Genomic DNA, 12056 nt, shown 5'->3' on the forward strand with positions numbered 1-12056 from the left:
ATCCTTGATGTTGTCTCACATATTGAGTTAGCAAAAAAGAAGAATGGGGAATCTTTGTTTTTCCCCAGATTTTGGAAAACAGATATCCAAGTTTTGTAAAACACAGATGTGGGCTTATTCACAGACGAAAAATCAAATCTCCCTTCCTCCTCCTCGTTAGACGTATTACCATTCTAGTGTCAGCATCGATACAGTTGATGGAAATGGCTTTCGGCCTCTCTGGAGGTGACTCTTCCATAAAGTATTGCATAGGTCAACACAATGTGATGGCCTACTACAGGCAGGAGACCTAATTAAGCAGCAGAGCAAAATTGGTTTCTTTGCATTATTGTGTTTTAAGTTTTTTTTAAGGGCATATTTAATTGCAAGATGCAGGTTTTTCTTTCTGTATAGTCCTTCTTACAAACAGTTGTCCTTGCTTCATCAATACCTACGATATGAAAAATCCATACACTGCCTTTCATCCCTTTGAGAAGAGTGATCGCCACTTAGAGAATTTCAGTAGACTGGCTCATCTTTTTAAAGTTAAGTCTTTTAAGTGGTTTGAACAAAAACCACATTTCACATTGATTATGTGCGTTCATTCATGCAGTTGGTGTGTTCATTATAAACTGGGACTTATCTTTTCTGACAAACAGCTTTACTGAAAAATTGTCATTCAAGCCGTACATGCAGGGACCTTTTCCTGGTGACGGGTGTCATAGCATTGTTCTTTCATATACTGCTTTCAATATATCACCTGAATTTTAATCTTCACAGAAAAGTTGTTCTATTTTAATGTATTTTTCAGAAATTGTGGCACGGGCAAAAACCATCTGGACATGTTCAGCTACTGGATTTGAGTAGTTTTACCAATAAGCCAAAAACTGCTGCCTTAATTTAACTCACTGAGAGAAGAGGCAAAGACTTCTCAAAACACATCTCATACTTTCTTAAAACACCCTTGCACCACAAAGCAATTGCGAATATGCAGTAAATAGCTGTTAAGATTATAATTTTGTTTCATTATGGGTTTGGGGGAAGGAGTGTTTATGGGCATCATTTTATACTCCAGGATACTTCTGATACACAAGTAATTTTCAGTGATGGAAACATGAACACAACCGGTATCATACTTGAGATCAAAGTAGAATAACGGAAAATGCTGAGGGTTTTTTCGTGCTACTTTCTAGTCCCTTTGACAGGAACATTGTTTATGTCCTTGCTCCTCAGTATGGATATTTTGACTTTACATGTCACGCAACTTGAGGATAGGAGAGCCAAGCCTAAGGTTAAAAAAAACGCTGAAGATCAAAGTCAGAAACTTTGTATCTTATTCTCAAGCAGGAACAGAGCCTGACAGATTTCAGGCCAGGTTCTGGCTTTTCACTTGGAACAGTTGTGGCAGCACATACATTGTCACCTACAGCTTCCCAGCTCCAGGCTGGTGATTTCCTGTGTTGTAGCAAGGAAGTTACCGTGGTTGTGCATAATTGCTTGATTTCCAAGCTTTCTCGTACTCTCAGATCACAGCTGCAGATACAGTGAGCAGATTGTGATTGCATCCAGTGCTGTAAGTAGGAGCATATTGCTTCAACAATCGTAAAGCTGAAACTCATCTGAATTCTTGTACCTTAGTCTTGTTTTGTTTGATCGGGGTTCATTATGGTTTTTAGTTGTTGTTCGGGGGGAGGGAGGGAGGGAGGTTCAATTTTTTTAATTGGATGCCTTTAAAACAACTACCACACTCCTAAGTTCCACATTTTATTTGGTTGATGTAGATTGTATTCCTTTCAGCTTGAAGTCTGACAGAGTGATTGGTGCAATATCAACTAAAAAAAATTCAAGTTATATTTGATGACTAGTTTCTTCAATTCTAAACTTGTTGGCCATACATGGGCTTTCAGTGCTCCAGGCTTTGTGCTGTCAATGCTGTGTTTGTTTAATCTCTTGCTGCACTTACCAGGCTCTGAATAAAAGGGCCTAAACAAGAGTTCATGACTGTTCATTTTTTATGATAGTTACCTGGTTATGTAGTAACATAGAAGGAATACACAAGATCTAAAACTTCACTAGTGCAATTTTGTTTAAAGCAATAGATGTTTCAAAGTGAGGTAGAGATGACATCTCTGATGTCTAATGATATTTAATAGCTCATAAATATTTTACTTCATCTGATAATACCTACTGTACTAAATACAAGGTGACTTGCAGATTATAACAGAGGAGAATGCTCTCCAAGAGTATTTGTAATGCAGGAGAGTGAAAATACTTCTGGCCTCAGATAGTTGCCCGTGAAACCTGTTGGGTTACACCTAGGAGCAAGAACGCCAGGGTCAGGTTTTCACTTTGTTGTAGACAGTTTTACCTTCAGAGTCTGGCATGTGACCTGCTGCTCCATGATTCCTGAAGGCCTTGTGAGAGCCCCGTTCTGCTTACTGCTGCTTCCTCAGATGAAAGGCTGCTGAACAGCTATAGCTACCAGCACCAGATACTGATTTGGGCTACGTTTGTTTTCAATCATGTTTTATCGTCTCTTTTTAAAAAGTATCTTTAAAAGGGGGGGGGCAAGAGGGCAGTGCGTAGCTTGTACATGCCACACAAGCCTTGCTAATTTGCATCTCCCTTCTGTTTCACAGCTTTTTCCAGCACCAAATAATGCTGTTTAAAGGCATTTTAAACCAACTCAGTCTGATCCTAATTCTTGAACAGCATCAAAGTCCTGCCTCTGACTTTCAACAGCCATAGGCTTGAAAAACAGTTCTGCTCACCTCTTCTGTACTGTGGTTGGTAAATGTTTTGCAAATTATAAAGTTGGCACTCCTTCCTTGCTGCTTTTGGCATAGGACCATCCCATGTGATTAGGCTGGCTTCTTCCTTCTACGCTCTTAACGTCGGGGTTCTTGATTATTCCAAGGATTGCCTGCAGTCAAGGATGATAAGTAATCCCCTCTGGGTACCAGTCCAGGCATGGCCCTTCCTGCACTTTCCTCCCTTTCAGCAGTCCCGGACCACTGTGATGAGCTACCAGCTTGTCAAGCCTGGCCTGAAGGAGTGGCCTGTCTGTCCTGCCTTTGTGGCCCAACATCGAGCTATTGACTCACTGCCCCTTAGCTCTAACTGGAAAACCTGTCTTCATTAGCTGAAGGATGGAGGGAAAAGCACAGCTGATGCAGGGGAAAGGCTGCACGTGCTTTGGCAGGCATGAATATAGCAGGAGATGGCAGAGAAGGATGATACTGGGCTGAAAAACAAATGAAGTTTAGCATTCCTGATTTTTTTCAGAATTTCTCAGTAGAAAGTGTTGTCTCCTCTCTAATGCTCTTACAGGCTATGTGGGTGCTGTCTGCTGTTTTTCAGGAAAGACAGACAGACAATGTCAAAACCCATCTGGCAGCTACCACTCCTACCTGATGCTCATCAACCAGGTAGGTCATTGGGTGCTGGTTTCAAGCCAGCGAAACGTGCTGGGGAAGCCCAGGGACGGAGCACGGAGAAGAGATATCCCTGTCCCTCTCCCGGCTCCCTGTCCCCTTGGAGTACGCCTGAGGGCTTGGGACCGCGGACTGAATAGCAGGGACCGGCCGCAGGGCTGTGGCTCAGCGGTGGTTTTGCAGCTGGACCTCACTTGAAAACGGTACCAGTGACGTCTTTTGGGTTTTTTTTCCCCGGCTTCCTGAGAGCTGGCTTCAAACTTGCGGGAGAGAACTGTTCGCTCCGGCTCCCAGCCGCTGGCAGGACGGCGGCGACGAGTCCTTATTATCCCGGCGGGTGGCGAGGGATGCTCCTGCCACCACCACCACCCGCCTCCGCCTCCTCGGCTACGATGAAGTTAATTAACCTGCCCGGGCACCACCGCCAGCCCGTTCGACCCCGGCTACGGAGAAAAGGCCAGGGGGGGACCCGGGGTTTCCCTCCCCCGCCCCACGCAAATCCTCGTCGCTGGGGTTTGTTTTTTTCCCCCTTCACTGTTAACAAAACCTGGTGATTAAGACGCGAAACTAACAAAGAGTTTTTCTTCCACCTTAACCTTGCACACAATCCTTTAACAAATTAATTAATCCTAATGAATTAACACTTCATTTATTTAAACGCGCTACAGTTCATGAATTAAATTTTCATGCAGTGATTAAAGGCTGTTAAAATATGCATGATTTCGTTAAAATTTTATAATAAATCAGGGCAATGTGTTACATGACAAGGCAACCACTTCCCAGCCCCTCGGAAGGTGCTTTGATTCGCGGGGGAGCGGGACGGGGGGGAACTGAGCGCTCCGCTCCCGGGTTTGGCAGCCGAGCGCATCCCAGAGCATCCCCGGGACCCGCTGCCCCCTCCCAGCCCCACTCTGGGCCCCTCGGTGGGGAGGAAGGCAGAGTTTTTCGGCAACCCATCGGAATGGGAGTGAGAGCCGTGGTTGGGAGAGGGTGAAAACCAGCAAGAGATTTGCCCACGGACCCGGTGCGGGAATCGAGCAAGGCCTGGGAGGTGTTTTGCTGGAGGAGCTTCTCGGTGTGCTTTTTAATTCCTCCTCATCACTTTTTAACAGAAAGACCGAGAAACTTCACCGGCAACAGGACCTGCGGTGTTTTCCACCGGACCTCTGCCTGGCTCCTTCGCTGTCCTTGCTTTCCCGAAAGGGGACGTTGTGAACTACCTTGGGACTTAAATCACCGTCAAGCGTTTCAATTTTTAATATGACAACATTCTACACTTTGGCTGCAAAGGCAATTATTGCGGCTTGTACATCAGTAATTAGCAGGTCTTTGCTGATGTAAAGAAAATCCTCATTAGGACATGGAAATACTTTTTGTGCATTCACCCAAAGGGTTGGCTGGTGCGTTTTTTTCCTTCCTTCTGAAGGTTGATTTTTATCATCTAAAGGGGAAACGGCTTTTACACTAAATGGGATATTGAATTTCCGTGAATTTCACCAAATAACACATGTACTGTAGGTTTTCTCTCAACGCTGTCATTGACACTCAGGGTAGGACAAATATCACGACTTAAAAATGCAAAGCTAACGTCTGGAGAAATAAAAATAGCCAAAAGGTTTAGAGCGAGTGGTTCTATAAACCTCACATTAACTTTTTTTTTAAAAGTCGGGGTGTAGAGCAAACTATGATCAGATGTTAATACCCCAAGCTTTACTATATTCATCTTTGGGGAATCCTAAAAAGAGAAATCAAATACAATGGGTTACAGTAATTAATTTATAAATCGTTTCACTGTGGGAATAAGAGATTACTTTATTACTTTCTCGAGATAGGCAGTTCAGTCAGTTAAGGAAATCTGCCTATTTCTTGCATTTGAAGCTGGAGAAAACTGCGAGAGACAACTAAATGCTTTATATAGGCATATATGCCTCTCTCGCTTTATTGAGCATCTTGGGCCATAAAAGTAAGGCTACAGCATGGTCGTTATCTCCAATGAACTCGCCCTTCGAAGCCTGCGAGTTTATTGCCATCAGTATTCACGAGGGTGGACGTACCCACGAGGAACAGGAATAACAGCGAGCATTAAAATAAAACCCATTACCAGGCCCGTGCGATGCTGAGCCAGGGCTCAAGCCGCCTTCCCGGGGAGCCGGCTGTGTGCGGTGGGGAGAGGGAGGGCTGCCGGGGGCCGGGGACAAGGGGGCTGCTCCCCGGAGAGCCCTACGGACCCTTTTTCCCCCCTCCTCTCTCCCTGCCCCCCCTCCCTCGGCAGCACCCCCTGCGCTCGGTGGGGCAGAGAGAGCGGAGGGGGCTGCGGTGCAGAGACCGAGGGCACCACCGCAATGGGCATTTGTGGGTGGGGTAGCAGCGGGAGGGGGGGCTGGAATTTTGAGCTTTGTTTTAAAATTAGTTTTAAAGTTTTGTTAAAAAAAAAAAAAGAGGGGGGTCCCAAGTACTAAGAATGAAAGATGAAAGTTTTTTCCTCTCGGGCTTGATAAGTCCAAAAGGTGTCTGGGTAAAAAAAAAATCTCAATTCTCTGTAGCCTCTACTCTCTCCTCTTCGCACTTGTGGAAGATCAGACAGAGGGAAAAGTTGTCTGCGACCTCCTGCCACAGCTTCTGCCTGCGGGGGCGGCAGGACGGGGAAGGAGCCGGCAGCCCTCGCCCAGGGATTCACCAGGATCCCCACCCTCGCCAGGTTCTGGAGGCTGTTTTCTCCCCCCCCTCCACAGCGTGGAGCCCCCCTCGTGGCCCTCGGGCTGCCGCGATGGTTGCGCCCCGGATCAAAGGAGCGAGGAACACCTGGCAAGGAGTCCCTCCTTCACCCCCTGTTTGCCAAACCGAGGAGAATTCAGCAGGGTGCACATCGCAAGATGCAGAGACAATGTGCCTCCCCCCTCCCTCCCTCTTCCAGAAGACACCGGAGAGGTGGGACAGAAGACCTTTAGAACATCTGGAGGTCTTCGCCTCCTCAGCCCACAGCTGGTACTTGGGGTGGATGTGAGGGAGTGGCTGAATTTTCTGGCCTAAAAAGTAAACGAGTGAACAGAATGAGTCGTTTTAAAAGTTAGAAAAGGTTAGAGACCTCTGTCACAGGGGCAAAGCAAGCCCGGGGCGTGAGGGGAGGAAGGCAGGTCATCGCTTAGCCTAGAAATCCACTCCCTCCCAGTGGCCTTTGTAGCCCTTCGCACAATTTTCCTGTGATCTCAGCATTTCCCTTAGGGAAACCTGATTCGCTTGGCCTGAAAGCGCCCGGGCGAGCCGAGGCCGCGCAGAGACACGGGGAGAAACACTCGAGCATCCCTGCGCTGCCGCCCCACGCCTTCCTGCACCGCGAGAGGAATCGAGCCCGGCTTTCCTGCTCCCTCCCCGGCGGGATGAGCCCAGGAGCCCCGCGGTGCCTTTTCGCCGCCGGCAGGGAAAAGGCAGGCTGCTCGGCCCTTTCACCGGGGAGCTGGTTGCTTCTCAGCAACTTGGTGAAAAGCGGTAGTGTCTCCTACTTTCCTCTTTTCTCCACCCTTTCCAGGAGGCTTTCCGTTTATAAGGCATGCTAGGTTAAAAAAATAGCTAGAATAAGTCATATGGATTTGTTTGGGTATTTTTTAAAGTAAAGAAAGAAGTCCACACAAAGTATGATTTGGCTGTTCCCATGCAATGATTTCGATAAACAAGGAGAGCCCAACCCCACTTCAGACCGGTGTCTTTCAGTTTCAGGTTCACCCCTCTCAGAGATGAAGTTGCATTCAGCCACCCCAGGGGACGCGGTAATGGATGGAGATCTGGAGATCTGGCTCCCTTTCGCACAAGTAATTGGCAGTCATTCTCTCCTTCCTCCCAGACTGGATGGGGATCTAGGGAAGGGCTTATGAAGACAAATGTGGACTTCACCTGGAGTTGTGGTGTGTGTGCCTGCCTGCCCTTTCGGCTGTGTTTATGCGCATAAATAAGAGGAGTTGAGGAGAAACAGAGCAATTCCGACGCACTCCGAGGCTGTCGCATCCCTGCTCCAAACCCCTCGCTGCCTGCTTGCCCCCCTGCAGCCCTGCTGAAACAAACTGGGTGGGTCACCGAGGGACAGAGAGCCCCAGGGGACAGGATTTGTTGGGGCCGTTCCTTAGAGACTCACGGTAATCCCACACACATTAGCAAATTCACTCCTTCGACAGTTTTGCCTCCAATTTCATGAGCAGCTAAAATAAAAGAAAAAAAAAATCTGCTTTAAAACAGGACAGTAACCCCTAATCAACGGTGTGGTATGGACCCAAGCGTCACTCCCTAACCATTTCATTCAAATGGAAGGTTATTCAAAGAATAAAACACAAAACCGAGAGAAAAGTAAGAGAAGCAGGGAGACAAACAGAAAGAGAGGAAGAAGGAAAGAAAAAAGAAAGGAGGAATAAAAAAAAAAAAATCTGCAGACTATTTTTCCTTTTTTTTTCCAGACTGTGTAAGAAGGAATCGACTTGTTTCTTGCAAAAATGTACCTGGGTAGCAACAGAAATAGAGAGAAACGAGAGAAAGAGAAGAAGACAGACAGGAGGGAGGAAGACAGGAAGAAATGGAGAGAGCAAGAGAGAGAGAGAGGAAGAGGGGAAGAGGGGAAGGAAGAGAGGAAGGGAGGAAGAAGGGAAGAGGGGAAGGAAGAGGGAGAGGAAGGGAGGAAGGGAGGATGGGAGGGAGGGAGGGAGGGAGGGAGGAAGGAAGGAAGGAAGGAAGGAAGGAAGGAAGGAAGGAAGGAAGGAAGGAAGGAAGGAAGGAAGGAAGGATTCTAATACTTTCTGTTTCAGCCCACGCCGATGAAACTTGAGTTTTCCCACGAAGAAGGAGCGAGGACTGGTCAGGAAGCCAGGAGGAAACGCACAGTTTCATCTCAGCACACGCTCCTCGTGGGAGAGGCGCAGTCACAGGCGGTGCCTGGCACAATAATGTTTGCAACAAAACTACAAAGGGTGTGTGTGGGGAAATGAAATTATACGGAAATCAATAGCCTCTGACTGCTTCAAACGCACGCCTGTCACCTCCGTCCTTCTCAAGCAGCCGATTTACGACTCTCGAAAGTAGCGGGGTGCGGCTAGAGGACGTCCCGTTCCCGCGGCGAGGGTCCTCAGCGAGGTCTAGCCCCTCTTCTCAGCCGCACAAGGGTCAAAGCACCTTTGTGCTCCGGTGCCGAGGGCCGGGCCGGTTCCTACAGCCGCTCCGAGGGCCGGCCCCGCCCCGGGGGCGCCCACCGCCCATCCCCGCGCCGTCGGGGCGCCCCGGGCCGCGCAGCGCGCACGTCTGGCGGCCACAGGTGCCGCAAGCCGCCCAAGCGCTCGGTGTCGCTCGCTATAAGAGCGCCCCGCCGCCGCCGCCCCGGCGAGACGGGAGAGGGCTGCGGGAGATGCAACAAGGCGAGAGGAGGCAGGGACTGGGGGCGGCGGGAGGAAAAGGAGGGGGAGGAAAAGGAGGAGGGGAGAGAGGAGGAGGAGGAGGAGGAAGGGGGGGAGACAGCTGATGCCTGTCAAAGCCGGAGCCGCCGCGCTCTCGCGAGAGCCCGCCCGCCGGTAGCCACGGGATGCGGGGCTCAGGTGCGGGCAGAGCGCAGCGCAGCGCGCCCGGCGCCGGGCAGCGGCAGGCAGCGCAGTGAGACGGCGGGGGCCGGAGGGAGCCTCGCCGCCCGCTCGCTCACCCAGCCCAGCCCCGGCCACCGCAGCAGCGGCGGCGGCGGGGGCAGGGTCCTCTGCGGCACCGCCGCCACCCGCCGCGGCTTCCCCTGGCGGGAGGAGAGCGCCCGGAGAGCACTTTTCCCCCGACTTTAGGAGTGTTTGTGGATTTACATGCCAAGCCATCAAGATGATGTCCATGAACAGCAAACAGCCGCATTTTGCCATGCATCCCACCCTACCTGAGCACAAATACCCCTCTCTACACTCCAGCTCGGAAGCAATAAGAAGAGCATGCCTACCAACTCCACCGGTAAGGGACAGGCAGCTGCAGTTCTCTTCTTTCTTTCTCTCTCTCTTTCTTTCTTTCTCTTAAACACGCGCACACACTCTTTCTTTCTCTCTCTCTCTCTTTTCTGTATACTGCATGTATGTGTATGTGCATTAATAAAAAAACCGCTGCGAGGCACATTTTGACAAGCGGCGCTTAATGTTTTTTTCATGTCTTCCTCTGCAATCATCTGAGCGCCTGTGATCTTTTTTGAAAGCGGTGTTCACACGAGTCTCCGACTTCATCCACTTTCTGTATTAATTTTTATGACTCGGCCTCTGAAAAGGAATGCGCTTTATGTGCTCTCGTGTTTGACACAATTCCCCAGCTGAGAGTTACAGATCCATTTCTTCTCCTCCTGTCTCTTCTTCTTTCGTTCCTTTTTTTTTTTTTCATTTTTATTTATTTATTTGTTCCCTTCACGCCCCTGTCCTTTCTTTTTCGGATTCCTCCCCGCTGCCTGCCCTTTCTGCTCTACGTTTCTTCTTTTCCTCTTTTGCACCTTCTCCTCGCTTAACCCCCTATTTTTCTACCCCATCCCCTCACTGCCCCGTGCTGTACCCCGCTTCCCTCATTCACTTGGCTCCCCCCACTCCGTACCCCTTTACACTTTCAATCTCTCCGCCTGCTCCCCCTGCACGATCACCCAACTTTGCTCACTTCTGTCTCCCCTCCCGCGCTCCCTTTCCCCCTCTCTTTCCCCACCGCGCACCCGCTCCTCCCTCAACCCCACGCTTCCCCTCGCCGTCCCCATCCGTCTCTGCTCTTCACCCTCGCCCTGGCTCCCCTTCCCCTGCCCTCCTCTCCCCGCATCCCGCTCTGTTTTGTGTCCCTTGCAGCTGCAGAGCAATATCTTCGCCAGCCTCGATGAGACGCTGCTGGCGCGGGCCGAGGCTTTGGCAGCCGTCGACATCGCCGTCTCGCAGGGCAAGAGCCACCCGTTCAAGCCGGACGCCACCTACCACACCATGAACAGCGTGCCCTGCACCTCCACCTCCACCGTGCCCCTGGCGCACCACCACCACCATCACCACCACCACCACCAGGCGCTGGAGCCCGGCGACCTCCTGGATCACATCACCTCCCCATCCCTGGCGCTCATGCCCGGCGGCGGCGGCGGCGGAGGCGGCGGCGGCGGCCACGACGGGGCGGGCGGCGGCGGCGGCGGGGCCGGAGGCGGCGGGGGAGGCGGCGGCGGCGGCGGGGGCGGCGGCGGCCTCATCTCCACCTCGGCCCACCCGCACTCCCACATGCACGGGCTGGGCCACCTCTCGCACCCGGCCGCTATGAACATGCCGTCGGGGCTGCCGCACCCGGGGCTGGTGGCCGCGCACCACGGCGCCGCTGGGCAGGTGGCCTCGGCGGCTGCCGTTGTGGGAGCGGCGGGCTTAGCTTCCATCTGCGACTCGGACACGGACCCGCGGGAGCTGGAGGCCTTCGCCGAGCGCTTCAAGCAGCGCCGCATCAAGCTGGGGGTGACCCAAGCCGATGTGGGCTCGGCGCTGGCCAACCTGAAGATCCCCGGGGTGGGTTCCCTCAGCCAGAGCACCATCTGCCGCTTCGAGTCGCTCACCCTCTCCCACAACAACATGATCGCCCTCAAACCCATCCTGCAAGCGTGGCTGGAGGAGGCCGAGGGAGCCCAGCGGGAAAAAATGAACAAGCCCGAGCTCTTCAACGGGGGCGAGAAGAAGCGCAAGCGGACTTCCATCGCCGCCCCGGAGAAGCGCTCCCTGGAGGCTTACTTCGCCGTCCAGCCCCGGCCCTCCTCCGAGAAGATCGCCGCCATCGCCGAGAAATTGGACCTCAAAAAGAACGTGGTGCGGGTTTGGTTTTGCAACCAGAGACAGAAGCAGAAACGGATGAAATTCTCCGCCACCTACTAAGGGCGGGCGGGAGGGGCGGCCCAGGCCCCGGGGGCAGCGGGGAGGGGGCCAGGCCAGGGCCGGGGGCAGCTCCCACCCACCGCCCTCCTCGCCCGAGACGCCGTGGGAAGCTCCCGGGGACCGAGGGACGATGTAGAAACGAAACACGAACTGCTCGATGAGAGAGGCGGGGAGGGGGGGTGGGGGGGGAGCGTGTGCGTGTGGGGGTGTGTGCTATCAATTATTGAAACTAAAAAAAAAAGACACCGGGACACCAACGAGAAGAAGGAGGAGAGAGGAGGTAAAAACGCTCTAGAACCCCGTGGGGGTCACTTCTGTGTCCTCATCCCCCCTCTGCCCCCCCCTCCACGCACCCCCCCTCTCCGACAGAAAGCGGGAGAAAGAGCAACTTAAAGCGTAAACACACACAGACACACACCAATAAATACAGTGACAGCAACAACCACAAACCGAGAAAACTAAGTCACAACTTTCCGATGGAAAACAAAACCAACAAACAAATCCGGAAGGCGAAACTGTCGGTGACGATGCTACGTTTGGTTTGGGTCTCTTTTCATTACTTTCTGGTTTTCTTTCTGTTTCCCTGGCTTGGCAATGAATGAGGACGGCGGTGGGTTGGTGGGGGGGATCTTTTTCTGACGTTGGTTTGGTTTTGGAGTTTGGGGTTTATTTTCTTTCTTTCTTTTGGAGGGGGACTGTGTGTGGGGTTTTTTTTTCCTTTTTTTTTTTTTTTTTTTTTTGTTTGTTTGTTTTTTTTTTGTTTGGGGTTTTTTTTTTTGTTCCC

The 12056-nt window shown here is 51.4% G+C and overlaps 1 protein-coding gene across 1 annotated transcript; it reads left to right on the forward strand.

Moving 5' to 3' along the window:
- The first annotated feature begins 8914 nt into the window (after positions 1 to 8914).
- POU4F1 (POU class 4 homeobox 1) lies at positions 8915 to 11272 on the forward strand. The gene is made up of 2 exons (XM_054083800.1): positions 8915 to 9368; positions 10226 to 11272. Exons 1-2 carry the CDS (start codon positions 9246 to 9248, stop codon positions 11270 to 11272), a joined length of 1170 nt encoding a protein of 389 aa, XP_053939775.1. The 5' UTR covers positions 8915 to 9245.
- The last annotated feature ends 784 nt before the right edge of the window (positions 11273 to 12056 follow it).

Source organism: Cuculus canorus, chromosome 1, assembly GCF_017976375.1.
Source record: "Cuculus canorus isolate bCucCan1 chromosome 1, bCucCan1.pri, whole genome shotgun sequence".
Taxonomy (NCBI): Eukaryota; Metazoa; Chordata; class Aves; order Cuculiformes; family Cuculidae; genus Cuculus; species Cuculus canorus.